General features: G+C 39.8%; 1 protein-coding gene and 1 pseudogene across 2 annotated transcripts in view; one reads left to right on the forward strand and one right to left on the reverse strand.

Moving 5' to 3' along the window:
- The first annotated feature begins 416 nt into the window (after nt 1-416).
- Syn2 (synapsin II) overlaps nt 417-17031 on the forward strand; it is a 158157-nt gene continuing 141542 nt past the window's right edge. For both annotated transcript variants that reach the window (NM_001034020.2, NM_019159.2), the window contains 1 exon segment: nt 417-920. In NM_001034020.2, the coding sequence (NP_001029192.2) occupies nt 541-920 (380 nt within the window). In that variant the 5' untranslated portion in view covers nt 417-540.
- On the reverse strand, nt 15093-15511 carry LOC147995025 (interferon-induced transmembrane protein 2 pseudogene; annotated as a pseudogene).

Below are 17031 nucleotides of genomic sequence, written 5' to 3' on the forward strand. Positions count from 1 at the left end.
TGAGTGTGCGCGCGCGTGTACACACGCCAGAGCCCGGGTTGGGGGTGGGGGAGGAGAGGCGGGTGTAGCTCTTTTTCTCTCACCTCAGGGTAGGGAAGCTGACACCTCTTCTACCTAGATGGCATTAGGATGGTATCTTCGCCTGGAAGTGGGACGCCACTCTCCTCTTCAAACCACGAAGGTGGTGATGGTGGGAGACTCTAGGCTTCCCTTCCCGCCACACTGCAAGAGCGCCTGGTTCCCACACAGTCACGCTCCGCTAGGGGCAGGGCAGACTCTCCCTTTGCGCCAGAGCCTGAAGGAGGGGTGCGCGCGAGTAGGCGGGGGCGGAGCAGGCTCTGCGGAGAGGGGCGGAGACAGAAGTAGCCACGCCCTTGGCACCGCCCACTGCTCTCTCGCTAGCGGGCTCGCTCCCCAGACCCAGAGCGCCGCGGCTGTCTGCTGGGCTCACGGAGACGCGGACCACCTTTGGTCGCCCCGCGCCGTCCTCTCCGCGCCGCCTGGCCCGCCGCCTCGAGCGCCCTCAGTCCCTCAAGCCAGATGATGAACTTCCTGAGGCGCCGGCTGTCGGACAGCAGCTTCATTGCCAACCTGCCCAATGGCTACATGACTGACCTTCAGCGCCCGGAGCCGCAGCAGCCCCCACCCGCCCCTGGCCCCGGTACCGCTACCGCGTCGGCGGCCACCTCAGCTGCCTCGCCTGGCCCCGAGCGCAGGCCGCCACCCGCCCAGGCACCCGCGCCGCAGCCGGCGCCGCAGCCCGCGCCGACGCCGTCGGTGGGCAGCAGCTTCTTCAGCTCGCTGTCGCAAGCCGTGAAGCAGACGGCCGCCTCCGCCGGCCTGGTGGACGCGCCCGCGCCTTCGGCCGCTTCCAGGAAGGCCAAGGTGCTGCTGGTGGTCGACGAGCCGCACACCGACTGGTAGGCCCCTGCGGGGTCCACCGGGGGCAGGGTGTGAAGATGGACCCTCGAGGTTACCCGGGAGAGCACCCGGGACGAGCAGGTGTCCCTGTGTGGGAGGGGCGAGGGTAGGCACCGACCTCCCAGAGACCGGGTCCTGAGGTAAAGGATTCAGTGGCCTCCAGGCTGGTGGCAAAGCAAGCTACTTCATTAAGCACCTATGGGGCTTAAAAATAGTGATAAGTCGACCACAGGAGGGGCACACAGCTAAGAATATTAGGCAGCACATATTGGCCATGATGATGGGGACACCACAAAGTTGGGTGGGAAGAGAAGGGGGGATGGATCTGAAAAGAGTTGGGGGAGGAAGGGCAAATATCAAAACAGGTTGTACAACATCCTCAAAGAACTAATAAAAAACCAAAACACAAAACAAAAAATACTTATGGGGGGGGGCAGACTTAATAGTTTAGACACATATAAGCTAAGGTGAAAATGGTCCCAGATGGCCATCAAATAAAGGACACCAAAAAAGATTCTAGTCTGCAAGGTCTGGAATGAATTGGAAGTGGATATTAGTATTTAAAATCGATAGGTATTTGTTGTTGTTGTCGTTGTTTGTTTTTTTTTTTAAACCTGTACCTGTATTGACATCAAGGTAGGTTAGATCACAGATGTGCTCTGAGTGTGATTGACATCTATTTAAAAATAATGAGATTGATTATTGTATATATGCAGCATGGAGGGGATGTATGTTTTTAAAATTTTGTTCTCTCTCCCCCCTCTTCCCTTCTCTCCCTCCTCTCTCCCTCCCCCCCCCCGTGTGTGTGTGTGTGTGTGTGTGTGTGTGTGTGTGTGTGTGTGTGTGGTCCTGTGTTTGTGTGTAAACGATGTTGGCTTTTTCAGCTGAATCATGAGTAAAAATATTATAGATTGTTAAAGGGCACAGATAAAATGATTGGCTTTAATGCAGTAAAGGGGAAACTTTAAGAATGCTTTTCTTTTTCTTTTTAAAGAGATATAGGGAATGGGGAAGATTGGGGAAGGTGCTAGGTTTAGTTGAGAAACACATGAATGAGGTCCACTGAAGACTAATTAAGAGCTTCAGAGTGGTTCCTTTGATCCAGTAGGAAGCTGACTAAAGCAATGGTGAATGGTGGGCTGACTGGTGGGTATGGAAATAAGAAAAGGCCAGGAGTCTGAGGTATTTTTTTCTTTAGTAATGTGAGGAAGGGTTTGTGTTTGTTTTGTTTTTCCTAAGGGGATGAGGTCAATTGGTGCCCACACCTAAGAGTTCTTCGCAAGAGGAAGACATGACCCCAGAGCTGTTTATTTCTCTTTTAGCTGCTTCCCTGCTGTGCTTTCTCTGCTATCCCTTCACTGAGACTCTAGGGAGGGAGGGAGGGAAGGAGTGCTGGTATGAGCTGGTGGAAGTGACATGTTACCTGGAGCTGCATGTCCTCCTGCTGTTACCATACTGGAATCATTTCCTTTGGGTGGGTTGTGTGTTTGGCCCTTACTTTTCAAGGTAGTAGAGTGGAAAAGACCTTTATCAGGAAATAACAAAGGTCATGGGGAATACCAAGAGGAGGGTAACAGGGAAAGTATGACAGTAGTGCCACTAGCAGTCTCCTGGAAGGATCACTCTCAGTTCAAATCAACAAGTGTTTGTTCAGGAGGAAGGGAAAGCAAGCATGGGCAATTTAAACACCCACTGTATGTCAGATTCTCTAGTAAGGACTCTTAATGTGATATTCTATTGGGTCTTCACCAGAAAACTGAGACTTAGGAAAGGTAAGTGTTGAGCTTACAGCTATCCAGTTAACAAATGGTACAGTAACATTTTGACTTTAGGACTGCTTGGTTTCCTTCTGTATTGTCTCATTATTAGAATGTTACTACCATATATAGTAACAATACACTCACTTTTTGGGGTTAGACAATGTTGGGGACCTTTTGAAAGACTCACTGGTTTGGGTCACCCAATAGATATCTGAGACAGCTAACAAAGGAATCTAGAGTTATTAAGACTATTTCAGAAGTTAGTAGTTGGGGATTTAGCTCAGTGGTAGAGCGCTTGCCTAGCAAGCGCAAGGCCCTGGGTTCAGTCCTCAGCTCCGAGAAAAAAAAAAAAGAAGAAAGAAAAGAAAAAAAAAGAAAAGAAAAAAAGAAGAAAAAAAAAGGAAAAACAGAAATCAGTGACATTGAGAGTTACTGGTGAACAGTTAAAAAAATGAATCATAAAGAAAAGCCAGGAAATAGGGAGGAATGAGACTAACATTGACATTTCATTTTTCTGTGGATGAATCTGATTCTTGTGAGCTTTGTTCCGATCTCTTACCCAACTGAAGCTATTTTCTTGGTTCTAATTGCTAGTTAGATACCTACAGATAGGTGGATAAGTGTTGAGTATGTCGAGGCTCACAGTGCATCTGTTTATTTAGAAATGAGAGAGTTGAGATTTGAAATTCTCCTTGGATAGGGTTATTTTCTAGGAAGAGTGCCTGGTATAAACCGAGAATCTACTTTGCCCTAGAGACTCGACTTCTGATGGAAGTAATAGGATTCACTTTCCTGTGGGCTGACTCTCAAATGCCTTATGGTTTTCTCTGGAGTAATAACATTGATTTATTAAAACTCTTAAGCCAAGTTTGAGTCTGCGCTTGATGGTAGTTCTGTGCTTCTGTGTTTTTGTAGGTAATAGCAATTCCAAGAATTTTGTCATCTTCTAACATGTCTAAATTTGTTTAAAACACCTTAGTTAAATATTGATGAGTGGTTTTATTGAAAGGTCTCTGAATTAAGGAGCAGGTGGCTGCTTCTGACAAACACAGTAGCTTACAAGGGTGCTTTTTGTTCTGGAGACTAATTTAAATAATTTGTCTTATAGTTTAAGCTACATAGACAGAACTGAGTAAGCAGGTGTTACATATACCCAATGCCATTTTTATGCTGTTCGAGTAGGAAGAATGGAGTATCCCAGTAGAATTTAAATGTATTGTTCCCATCTGAATTATAGAATGCTAACATAAAGAGAGTTTTAACAAGCATCTAAATAATTTCACATTTAAAAGAAATCTTGGGCTGCAAGATGGCTCAGTGGATAAGAGCACTGACTGCTCTTTCAGAGGTCCTGAGTTCAATTCCCAGCAACCACATGGTGGCTCACAACCCCTTATGTAACAGGATGCTCTCTTCTGAATTGTCTGAGGACCAACTACAGTGTGTGTACTCACATATAAATAAAATAAATAAATCTTTAAAAAAAATCTTAAAACAGGTAGCTTTTCAGATCTGTGTTAATATACAGAAGATTCCTTTGAATTTCTTATCAGTGTAATTATGGGCAGTGTAACATGGAGCCCTGACTTCTGACCTGGTTCATGAGAAAACTGGAGGGTATGTCTTTCTTTTCCTTGAAATTTCAACGTAACCTGAGAGCTTTAGATTAATTGCTTACTAAAAGTTTATTGAAAAATACGTGTGTGTGTGCCACTAAGAATTAAATCAAGCTTGTTCGTTCTCTCTCTCTCTCTTTCTCTCTCTCTCTCTCTCTCTCTCTCTCTCTCTCTCTCTCACACACACACACACACACACACACACACACACTATTGGTTTTTGCATTGCCCCAAATACACATCTCTTTGTTTATAGCTAAGTTTGAAGTGCACTTAAGGTTTCACTTTAATGATCTTTACACTTTATCATAGAGAAGGTGATCAGTTGGCACGTTTTGCTTCTAATATGTCCTCACTGGTGAACAGGTAAAGTTTTCTACCAGATTCTCCCTGTCTTCATTCAATCAAGCAACTGTGACTCCAGTTGTCAAGTAAGCTTTTCCTGTTGGCACAGTTTAGCATTTGATTTGAAAATCAGTATGGCAAAGATATTCTTGATTATCTAGAAACCACAGATAACAATAAGTCAACAGTATCTTTATAGGGTACATTTGTTAAGACAAATGATAAATAATATGTCTTCTAAGAGCTTACTATCCAGCTGAGCAGATAAAATTTGTATACATTTTTAAAAAGCTTGCTAAAGTCTACTTCTTGTATTCAAAATATGGCCCTTGGATCAACAGCACTGGCATCAACCAGAAGCATTTTGAAGAATAGAATTCAGATCCTACTTTCTACCCACTGAAATGTATTTTGTATTTGATCCTCATAATCAAATTTGAGACATACTAAACTGACAGATATGTGATTAGTGCTATTAGTGTGCAATGTGACAACTCCTATCATTTACTGAGCAATTACTGTATACAAGATGTTATATTAAGTTCTGAAAATGTCATTTGTTCTTTGTGGTCATCAGGTGATTTAAAAGAATGTGTGGTACAGTTGAGTCGTGTCTCATACCTGCTGTTTCAGCACTCAAGAGGCTGAGGCAAGATGATTGTTTTGAGCTAATGAGACTATGTGTAAGGAAGAAGGGACAAACACAGACGAGAGTGGAAATGAAAGGAAGAAATGAGACTTCAAAGAAACTTGATTTAAGAGAAGCAGGTTTGGCTTCGTCCATAAGAGAATATAAACAGTGCCTAAAAAGGAGGTCACAAAGAGATTAGATTGATGTGATATACAGAATTTCTATGTGTTTCAAGACATGGTTTCTCTGCATATCTCTGCTGTCCTGGAACTTAATTCATAGACCAGACTGGTCTCCAACTCATAGAGATCCACCTGCTGCCTCTTAAGTGCTGGAATTAAAGGCGCGTGCCACCGTGTCAAGTTCAGAGTTTAACATTTTTTCTAAATATTTATTTATGTTATGCATATGAGTACACTGTAGCTGTCTTCAGACACACCAGAATTGGGCATCAGATCTCATTACCAATGTTGTAAGCCACCATGTGGTTGCTGGGAATTGAACTCAGGACCTCTGGAAGAACAGTCGGTGCTCTCAACTCCTGAGCCATCTCTCTGGCCCCAGAGTTTTTGTTTTTGATGGCTAGCTTTTGAGCATTTTATTAAGAATAACGGAATGAAAGATTTGGAGCCTGTTTGGATCAGTGCTCATGAGTGGCTCTAGGGAAATATTTGGATTGGAACTCAGGAGGGGTGGAATCAAAGGAAGTTTAGGTTTTATTTTTGACAGATATTATGTCTCGTATTCCTAATTAGTAGGAACATAACGTTCTTATAGAATTTCATTGTTTATAGCAATAATAGTTAATATTTTAAACTTCTAGGATATAGCTGAACTATAACTGGTTATTTGGGATACTTACAAATGGGAAAATATTGGTGTGAAGAATGTCAAGTGACTTCCTCAAGGTTATTAGACTAGTTACTGACATAACCAAAACCAGAATTTGTAATTTCAGCCTCTAACTTTTTGTCCCTTCATATTTATTCTCATTTCTCTCAACTGTTGGTGGGGGCTTTCGATTTTATAATTAAACTTGAAGGAAACTAAATAATCATTTAGCCTAGAGAAATGAAACAATCTGTTGAAGGTCAAGGTCAAAGGGTAAAAAGCTGGAGAGATGACTCAGCAGTAAAAGCACCTGCTCCTCTTACAGAGGCCAGATCAGATCTCAGCACTCACGTCAGGAAGCTCTACCTCTATGTCCAGCTCCCTGGAATCCCATGTCCTCTTCTGGCCTCCACAGGCACCCCCTCCTCCCTCTCCCCACCTATAAATCTTAAAAAAGAAGTAAAAAACAAAATGGGAAATTAGAACACATCTTTCAACGTATAATTTTTCTTTCTTAATTCACTATTTAAGGAAAATCTCCAATTTAGACTCTCCTTAAAAGTATGTGAAATTTTGCATTTATTTATTGTTTATGTCAGAGATGGAGGGAAGAAGGGAGAGATGGTGCACATGCCATGGTATACATTGGAAGGGCAAAGACAACTTGGGGGAATAAGTTCTTTCCTTCTACCATGTGGACCCTGGGATTGGATTAGTAGGTTTGATATCAAGTGTCTTAACCTGTCAATCTATTGTACCTTTCTTAAAAATACTTTTGTATCTCCTTCAATTCTTTTTTAAAGCTATATATATATATATACATATATATATATTTATATATTTACCTGTGTATATTTGTGCAGGTGCCCAAGGAGGACAGAAGAAGACATCAATTTCTTTGGATCTGCAGTTACAGGCTGTTGTGAGCTGCCTGATGCAGGTGCAGGAAACCCACTTTGGGTCTTCTGCCAGAGCAGGAAGGGCGCTTGACAGCTGAGCCATCTCTTCAGCCCCTCCCTCTCTTTAAAGAGTCATGGAGGAGTTGTTTGGAGCACTTAGCATATCACATAATAGCCAGGGCAGAAATCATACTGTTAGTGGGTTGTTGATGTTTCAGCATAAGTCATTCTAAAATTGTTGAAAGATACTCTTGAAGACCTAGTCATAAAAATCCAAAAATCTGCTAATGTTCCTAGGACCTGTGTTATAATGATGACCTCTTCAGGAACCCTTTCCTATCTTACTGTTCTTATGTATCCAAGATTACTTACTGACTTCCTGTAATCAAATTCAGTTCAGTAGCATTAGCCTTCTAACAAATTTTGCTAAAATATCTTGCTAATTAAGCAGGAAAATCTCCAGAAGGGTTATGCTTGTTTCTAAAATGTACAAAACAGTTTTAACTGGAATATGGTTCATCGCACCATGGAACACAAACCACGTGCTGGGAATATAGGATAGATTGGGTGTATGTATCTGTTGGGATCTTCCTGTTCCCTGAGGAAAGGGCAGGCATTTACACAGCTTTTTAGTATACTGTGTTAACTAGTATGCATAAAGTGTTAAGATAGCACAGGGATAGATTATTGGGATGGATATACTATGATTGGAAACGTTGCATAAAATGTACATCATGATTCTGAGGTAAACCACTTTGCAGCTCTAGACTTTGATTTTCTAAAATTTGCCAACTAAAAGGATTGTAACACACATTCTGTAAGATCGTTTCTTCTCTAACTTTTTCTGTGTTGGTAGTATCTATAATTCTTTGAACGAAAAGCACACTTTTGAGTAGTCTATATTTAGTACCAATTTACAGTTTCTCAACCACTTGATTTCTGAGGGGGAAAAAGAGCTAATCCTGTAATGTTTGTTGTGCGTGTTTCATTAAGGAACTCTTTTGGCTGAATTCTCTTCCCTTGATAAAAACCAAAGACTTTTTTCCCCCCAGCTCTTGCTGTCCTGGACCTCCCTCTGTAGACCAGGCTGACCTTGAATTTACAGAGATCCTCCTGTTTCTGTCTCCCAAGTTTTGAGATTAAAAGCCTGTGCTACCAGTGTCTGGCCTCTATTTTGTATGCATTCTGTTGTTGAACAAAATTTATCTCTTGATTCCTGTTGTGTGTTTTGTGTTCACAGTTTACTCAACATATCCATATCCCTTTTCTCATTTTATCTTCACGGTGGTCCTGAGTAGTAGATACAATATCCATTTAGCAGATAAATAGACTCAGGAAAATAGCTGTCAATTAGCTAGCTTATACTGAAGCTTGGATTAGATTAGATACAAAATTACAAAATTTTCCATCACAAGTTGTTTTGTTTGTTTGTTTGTTTGTTTGTTTGTTGAGATAGAGCTTCTGCTTTGTATTTTGGGCTGACCTGGAACTCAGGAACTATGGCAGTTCTTCTGCCTCAGCCTCCTGAGTTCTAGGATTATAGATGAGAACTACCATACCTAGCTATAAATCCTTTCCATATATAAAGATGATTTATTTTGCAATAATGTATACCATATGATTCATTTTAAGTAGTAGCCACCCGGTGTGTTTCCTATTATGGTATTTACAAATAGATGATACACGCAGGGCTTTAAGGATCATGCCTATTGTGTGGAGTAAGGACATGTTTAAATGCAGTGGCCACAGGTTGAGGGCTCTCTATAATCTCCATCTAATTCAAGGCACTCCTGCCATGTGTGAATCTCTAAATAGATTAGGTGATGTTTTCTGTGTGTGCATATTGGGTTGCATTGCATGCCTGTTCTTCCCATGTAGTTGGAATTAAAGACCAAAAGGCTATAACATTGCCACTTTAGAGGACATGATGGATGATCTAGGAGTGATTCCTCCTAGTATTGCTTCAGTACAGCAGGAAGAGGTAGCTGAGAACAGGGCAGGTTACCTTGGAGAGAATAAAGTGAATAACTAACACAGATCTCTGAAGTCTAGGCACGTCTATGCATTTAGGAATAGAAGGCTATACCAAGTTTGTTATTATTTCTTTACAAGAGCTATTTAAGAAATCTTAGTCATCTTACAGAATTTTATTTTATTTTTTTTGGTTCTTTTTTTTTTTCGGAGCTGGGGACCGAACCCAGGGCCTTGCGCTTCCTAGGTAAGCGCTCTACCACTGAGCTAAATCCCCAGCCCCCAGAATTTTATAATATAAATTAATATTATATTTCAGCTACCCCTGCCTTTTTTTTTCTTCATCAGTTTGAGGCAATATGAAGATACAGGACTGAGGACCAGAAGACCTAAAATTGAGCTCTGACTCCACCATTAACAATATGACTATCAGAATTACATAATCTTTTTAGCTTTTCCTTTCTCTTATTTGATAGTGTTTCAGTGTGAGGCTGCTATATGCCAAACACCATTCTGGATTGTGGAATAAAATAGATAAAATTAGCTTTTTTTATCTGAAAGATGGACACAACAATATAAACAGTGTATATATTTAAAAATGCTGTTGTGAGAATATATTTCAAATACTGTTGTAAGGAATAAATATGGTTCCAAAAAAGCATTTTGTAAAAGATGAGCCACCAATGCTATGCTTCATTCTACATCCCCATTTTATAGTTGTAGGTATCCAATCTGTTTGGGCACCTCCCCATCGTGTATGTGTGTGTACATGTGTATGTGTGCATGTTCATGTGTGTGTATGTGAGTGTGTGCATGTGTGTGTGTGCGTGTGTGGTATGTGCTTATGTACATGTTCCTATATTACATGTATGTGTGTAGGATATACCTATATACACATTTACATGTATACATATACTTATGCATATGTGTGTGTTTGTGTATGTGTATATAAGTGTGTGTGTAGGCCGGAGATCAATTTTGTCTATTTTACCCTATGACTCTAAACCTTGTTTTTTGAAACAGGATCTCAATGAGTCTAGAACTCTCAGAATCACTAAGACTTTTTGACCAGGGAGCTGCAGGGTTCCACCTGTCTTTTCCTTCCCAGTGCTGCTGGTTAGTGGTTTTTTTTTGTTTTTTTTTTTGTTTGTTTGTTTTTTTTTGTTTTTTTTTGTTTTTTTAAGATGTGGTTTTTCTGAGTAGCCCAGATTGGGTTTGACTCATTGTTGTAGTTCAGGCAGGCCTCACACTCCTGGTCTCTTGCCTCAGCCTCTGCATACTGGGATTATAGGCATGTGCCACTGAACCTGACTGGTTTCTTTTTAAATTTGTGTAGTGAGTGTATGTATGTGTATGTGCTTATGCCACAATGCACTTGTGGAGGTTAGAGGACAATTGTGAGAGTTTTTCCTCATATGATATTCATTGCTAGAGATTTAACACCAGTATCAGGCCGGAATTAAATGTGTCATTTTTACCCAATGAGCCATTTCACTACCTCAGCTATTTTTACACTTGATCTTAGCCAAAAGGCCGAGAAGCGATAGCTATTTTTAAAAAAAATATTTATTTATTTTCTTTCTAGAAAGAAGCATTATTTATTTGATTTGGTTGTCTTCAACAATTTAGGGACAGGATTACATAAATTCTTATTTTAATAACATAAATGCTAAAATGGCTTCCATTTCGTTTGTGACCATTAAGGCAAGGGGGTTAAGAGGGAAATTCAAGAAAGGTAAGCAGAATGTATTTAAAAGATGTTGCTTATATTCTTCCCCTTACCTAGTCCATTGTTCATTTTGCTTTCCAAGTACTTATGAGCAAAACAAACAAAGCATCCTCGGATCTTATAATTTAGTTTCTTCTTAATGTTCTTCTCTGACGCACTGCTCGCTATGCTTACCTTCTTGCTTCATAAGCTGCAGCATCTCTTTCAGACTCCTGTTGGTGTTCTCCTGGGTACTTTCACCATTCTCTTGATCCTCTTCTCTCTGCAGTTGTGCTGGACTGAGGATCCTGTGATGTTATTGTTCATTTGCCTTAGTTTGGAGTGCTCTTGGTTTGTGTATTTTTTAATATTTCCTTACTCTGTTCTCAGAGGATGAAAGTACCACGTATTTAAAAAGTCTCGTTCTGTAGATTTCTTTCTTTCCTTTCCTTTTCTTCTTTCCTTCCTTCTTTCTTTGTCACCCTACTCATGTTCCCATTTTTTACTGATCGCCTCTTCTGTTTCTACTTTCTTATCCCATAATTATTCATCCCCACACTTTCTGGGTGTCTCGTCTGTTTTGCAATGCAGATATTTGGTCTTGTTCAGGCATTGAACTGCTGAAACCTACTGAGAAGGTCATTTCTTGGTGTTTGACAATATTAAAAGTTTCCTGGCCTCTGAGCACTGCCTTCTTTGCTGTCTTCTTAAATTTCTTTGCTTTTTTTTTTTTTTAATTAGATGGAGTTGTTCCTCAGGGGACTATTTTCCAGTCACTTTCTTTTTCCATTTGACATTTTTTCACTGGTCCATCTATTCTCAAGATGCCATTTCCTCAATGTGATCACCTCGCACCCCCCCCCCCCATCTTTTTTAACCTTTAATCAGAAATTTGTCTTGATCTTTATTGGTTCAGTGGGCTGCTTGACATTTCTAGCTAGGTAGTTAAAGGCAGCTCCAGGTCATTTGTTCCAATATCGAATTTCTTTTCTTTTTTCTCTATCCCAGTTCTTCTCATGCTCTGTTTTACTTAGAGATACACAATGTTTTAGTTTCTTTTCTATTGCTGTGATGAAACACCATGATCAAGGCCGTTTATAAAAGAGAGGTTTAATTGGTTTTACAGTTTTGGACTGTTAGTCTATGACGGTAGAACAATGACACATTAGCAGGAACAACCGAGAGCTTGTTTTGAGACTAAATATGCTCTCCCTATTTAGTGCTGGTTGTCCTGGAACTCACTGTAGACCAGGTAAACTTCTAACTCACAGATCCTACTGGTTCCCTAGTGCTGGCATTTAAGTCATACGCTACTACACACACTCATATCTTGATCCATAAGCAGGAGGCAGAGAGACATACTGGGAATGCAAGTCTTTTGAATCTTCGAAACCTACTCCCATTGGCACACTTCCTACAGAAAGGACACATCCCCTAATCCTTCCTGAAGAGTTCCACCAACTGAGGACCAAGTATATATGCTTCTGGGAGCCATTCTCTTTTAAATCACCATAACAATGACTACTTACCTCAGATCCTCCTTGACTTTTGTCCAGAACACCTGCAAGTCTCTCCATAATTTCTACTTAACAATTTGAAGAGCTGTTTGAATGTAAATTTGACATTTTAGTCCTTTGCTTAGAGCTTTCTGTAGCTTCTTATGTCTTATAGGTAAAGTTCATGGTCCTCCTGTGATTTGACCTCTTTGTTCTCCAACCTCCTTCTAACCATTCCCAAACATTATTTTTTTGTAATTCTAAAATGGAAGTCTGTACATGTGCCATTCTTTCTTATTTTTGTCTAGCTGTTAACTCCTGAGGTAATTACCTTTGTTCTTCTTTCATTTTGTTGCCTGAGCAAATTTACATTTCTGATTTGAGATCCGGTCTACTTTTATAGACACCCCTTTCAAATGACCTAGACTGTGTTGTGTGCTGGGTATCCTCTTTCAAGCCTATGTCTGTCTGTCTGTCTGTCTGTCTGTCTCTCCATGTTATTTATTTATTTATTGTGTATGTATGCCATGTGGAGGTCAGAGGACACTTTCTAGATGGAATTAGTTCTGTACTTCCACCAGGTAGGTTCTAAGGATCAAATTGAGGCATTGATGGCAAATGCCTTCATCTTCTGAGTCATCTGGCTGGCCCAAGTCCATGAATATCTTTATCCCCAGATATAACATCTGTTTGTCTGTCTCCACTTAGTATTTTATTAATCTTTATATCCTTCCATACATCATAATTACTTCACATACTTTGAAGTATATCAATTATTGATTGCCATATTGAGTTCTACCAGAGCATAAAAAGATTGGGAGATTAGGAAAAAAAAGGATAGAAGGGAACATTGTCCATAGAAAATTATTTTAAGATGAAACATTTTATTAGTCAGTGTTCTATTGCTGTGAAGAGAAACCATGACCATGACGACTCTTATAAAGGAAGCATTTAATTGGGCTTACAGTATCAGAGGTTCAGTCCATTATCATCATGGCAAAAAGCATAGCAGCATGTAGCCAGATATGGTGCTTGAGAAGTAGTTGAGAGTTATATATCCAGATTCATAGGCATCAGGAAGAGAGAGACTCTGAACTTGGTATGGTCTTTTTGCAACCTCAAAGTCCACCCCCCCACCCCCCAGTGATGCACTTCCTTTAACAAGGCATCAACTCCTAATTCTTTCAAATAGTGCCATTCTCTGGTGACCAAGTAAGTGTTAATTTGAATCTATGAATGTGGGGGCCATTCTCATTCAGACCACCACAGACATGTGTTATATATTGGAAATCAACCATTTTTCTCTTCAGAAAGCTTCATATAAGCTTTAGATTGTGTGTATGGAAGACTAATTACTAGTTTCCAAACTCCAAAAACCAACCATCTTTAGAGGTTTAGCTCTGATTGTGAAAGCTATGACCTCCCATTACCAGTGGGATACATTATTTGGACCATAGCAGTTCTAATTGAGTGAAGGCAAATGGAATAAAATATAAGATCAAATTCCTCTTACTTACCTATGTTGTCAATTGACTTTCAAGGGGCCATTTTTCTTAAGCTAATCTTTCCTTCTTGCTTCATTCTTTCCCTGAGTGTAAAATTCTAGTCTTGAGCCATCTAAGTTACTTATCTTTTTTTCTAGAGAAGTAGTTTCTATGTGTTACTGCTTTGCCTGTATTTTTACCAAAGTTTTGTGTAACTTCTCCAAATAGCTCTTTTTTTTTTCCAGGAGCTGAGGACCGAACCCAGGGCCTTGTGCTTGCTAGGCAAGCGCTCTACCACTGAGCTAAATCCCCAACCCCTCCAAATAGCTCTTATGAGCTTCCTGCTTAATAGAAGTACAGGACTGGTTTAATTTGCTGATCTACAAGGACTCTTCAAAACTACCACAAACAATATATTTATTTTAATCAAAAGAAACAAGTTAGTTATAAATTGTGTAATGATAGACTAGCATTTTGGAGAATCAAAATAGCATTATGGTTGACAAATAATCAAAGACAGCAAACCTTCATGATCAGATCTTGAGTTTGCTTGATTCTTCAGTTTTATTTTTCTTTGATTCTCTACCTGTTTGATGTAGCCATGCTAGACTGCTTGAGGTAACCAAATGTGCCATGTCTCCGTGCTGTCATTTATGCTTATTTATACTACCACTGCACAGCTAGAAAGGCCTTTCTTCACTGTCATTGCTCATGAAGTTCTGAAGACACAGGGCTGTCGCTAATCCTTCCTTAGATGTGTTTCATTTTGTCAAACAACCAGTATGACTGTTTACTTCTTGTAATAGTTAACTCACTGTGTTATAATGTTTTATTTAACAGTAATGCTTTAATAGTTCTAGCACTTTACAATTTCTAAGAAGATTTTTATGTATGCAGCCAGGCCTTGTGGTGCAGGCCTGCAATCCCAGTTAGTGTGAATCTGAGGGAGAAGAATTGCAAATGCAAGGCTTGCCTAGTTTACAGAGTTGGTGTTATGTGATACCCATATAGTGAAACGGTTATGCTAGAGGAACATATTACTATATCCATCATTTCACATAGTTTACAGTTTCCCTCAGCACAGCAAGAACAGTTATAATACACCCACTTAACAAAAATCATGACTAGAATATACTTGTAACTGTAGCCCTCATGTTATAATAGTATATTTTAAGGGGCTTGCCTATCCTACATACATGCTTTTATGGGTCAAATACCATATATGCCTGTCTCATCTCTTCACCTTCAACAGTTCTAGGATTCCCTTGAAGGAAATGACTTGTAACATTAAAAAAAAGGTTTTCACCATGTACATTTTTTGAATCTACTGTAGACAGATATGTGAGAGTAATATTTTCATGTATGATGTAAAGGGTTAGGCCTCCACCAAGGCGAGGGGTAGCTGTGAACAATTGAGCACTTGGTAAGACTTAAAATTTAGAATGTGATATCTTTTTTGAAATAGCTTCAAAGTCTGCCACAGAAGTCCTGGTGGAGATAATAATGATTCAGATAATAGTCATAAGGATGCTAAAAGAAATCAGGAAACTAATGTTCAGGCACTTTGTAGTGAAGGTGGGCCTGTGCCCAGTATTGCTTACCAGACTTCACAGAGTACACATGCACAATGAAACCCAGGCAGAAGGAGTTCATGAGGAGTTATGTCAAACACAGACCAAACCTCATGAATCAGGCACAGTAAACTCTGGGTGTGTTAATCATGTTGGTCCTGACAACAGTTGAGCTGTGGGGTCCTGAAGCTCAGCTACCATGTATTTCTCTTTGATTCACTCATAGTTCAACAGGAGTCCATGTTAGTAGTCAGGAAGGCTTAGGATGTTTGGTTCATGGTATTGACTCTAGAACAGTCAGCCTTTCTGGAAGGTGTCTACTGCTATCCTTGATCTAATGACTATAACTTTTATTTAAGTTTAGATAGGTCAAAGAAGGCTTTTAATAATTAACTTGAGAATTGAACAGTGATTCATTAAAAACTTACAAAGTTATCAATGATGAGCAAAATCATTTCTTCAGTTTTTTTATAAATATGAAAAACAAACATCAGTCACATCAACCAAGATAGCTAATTAATGGTTAATGAATTATTTATTTTTACAGTACTGTGGATTGAACCTAGAACCTCAAGTATGCTGGGTAAGTGCTTGACTAATGAATTTTAATCTTTAGCTATCTTTCGTTTGAGATAGGGCTTCTCGAAGTAGTTCTAGGATGAGCTTGAACTCATTCTGTAGTTCATGGAAGACCTGAATTTGCCATCCTGCCTCAGCTTTCCGTATATCTACAATCACAGGCCTATGCTACCAGCCCTGGCTATATTTGCAAATACTTTTATAAACTGTAAGTTGCTATGATGGCATTAATTGTTATTGTTTGATATCTGCACCTTATACTCTTCCTTAGTGAGTGTGTTGATAGGCTCACTGTGAGTCTAAGTCGCCTCTCTGGTGAGGAGAAATGCTTCCATGATTGCTTTCACCTCCCAGAGAATAGCTTCATATCCTCTGCTCCTCTGCAACTCAGAGATGACTTTACTTACTTGTGTCTTTCTCACTGTAGAGTCTTGTCTTTCCTTCTTCTGAACGATAGACTGGTATGGGACCATTTTCCCATTCCAGTTCTTGAAGAACAACTGAAGTTCATTTTCTATCATTTTCTAGAATATAAGCCTCTTATCTGCTTCTCTGTTTAAGGATCCCAACCGTTTTCTATAATGACTCCAGCTTAATTTAATCCTGTACAAGGATACTTGGGCCTTTTTGGGAGGAAATAGAGATACTCTTCTCTGTCATAGACTTGAGTCTTTGGAGGACCCCAATATTAAAACGATAATATAGCTCCAAACTGTTTTTCCTTTATACTTTGTTAGGTTCCAATGATGTAGACCGAGTCCTTTCTTATTTTGCATCTTACGATGTGACTCTAGAGATATATAACAATGTACTATGGTTTCTAGTCCCTGTCTCCTCCCGATGAAAAACTGTTGTTGAGCATTTCATGTATTAAGTGCTGTATTCTTTGTCATTTTAACTCTTAGAAAGAAAATGAAAAAACAATGTTATTTGTTTGTTTTTTTATTTATGCCTTTACCTTATAGCTTAGGGTTGTTCCCAACTAGCTCCTATAACTTAATAACCCAGAACAAACAGCTCCTAATTCTAGAGTGATAGCTCCTATGAAAGCAATAAAACCAGTAAAATACTTGGTAAAAACATTTGTAGAGTGCATTTGTGTATGTTGTGTGTGTGTGTGTGTGTGTGTGTGTGTGTGTGTGTGTGTGTGTCTGTGTGTGAATGCTTTCAGTTCTAAGAACTTCTGTGAAATCTCAAGGAAAACAAAACTACTGTTGTA

This window comes from Rattus norvegicus, chromosome 4 (genome assembly GCF_021556685.1).
Source record: "Rattus norvegicus strain SHRSP/BbbUtx chromosome 4, alternate assembly SHRSP_T2T, whole genome shotgun sequence".
In the NCBI taxonomy this organism is placed as follows: domain Eukaryota; kingdom Metazoa; phylum Chordata; class Mammalia; order Rodentia; family Muridae; genus Rattus; species Rattus norvegicus.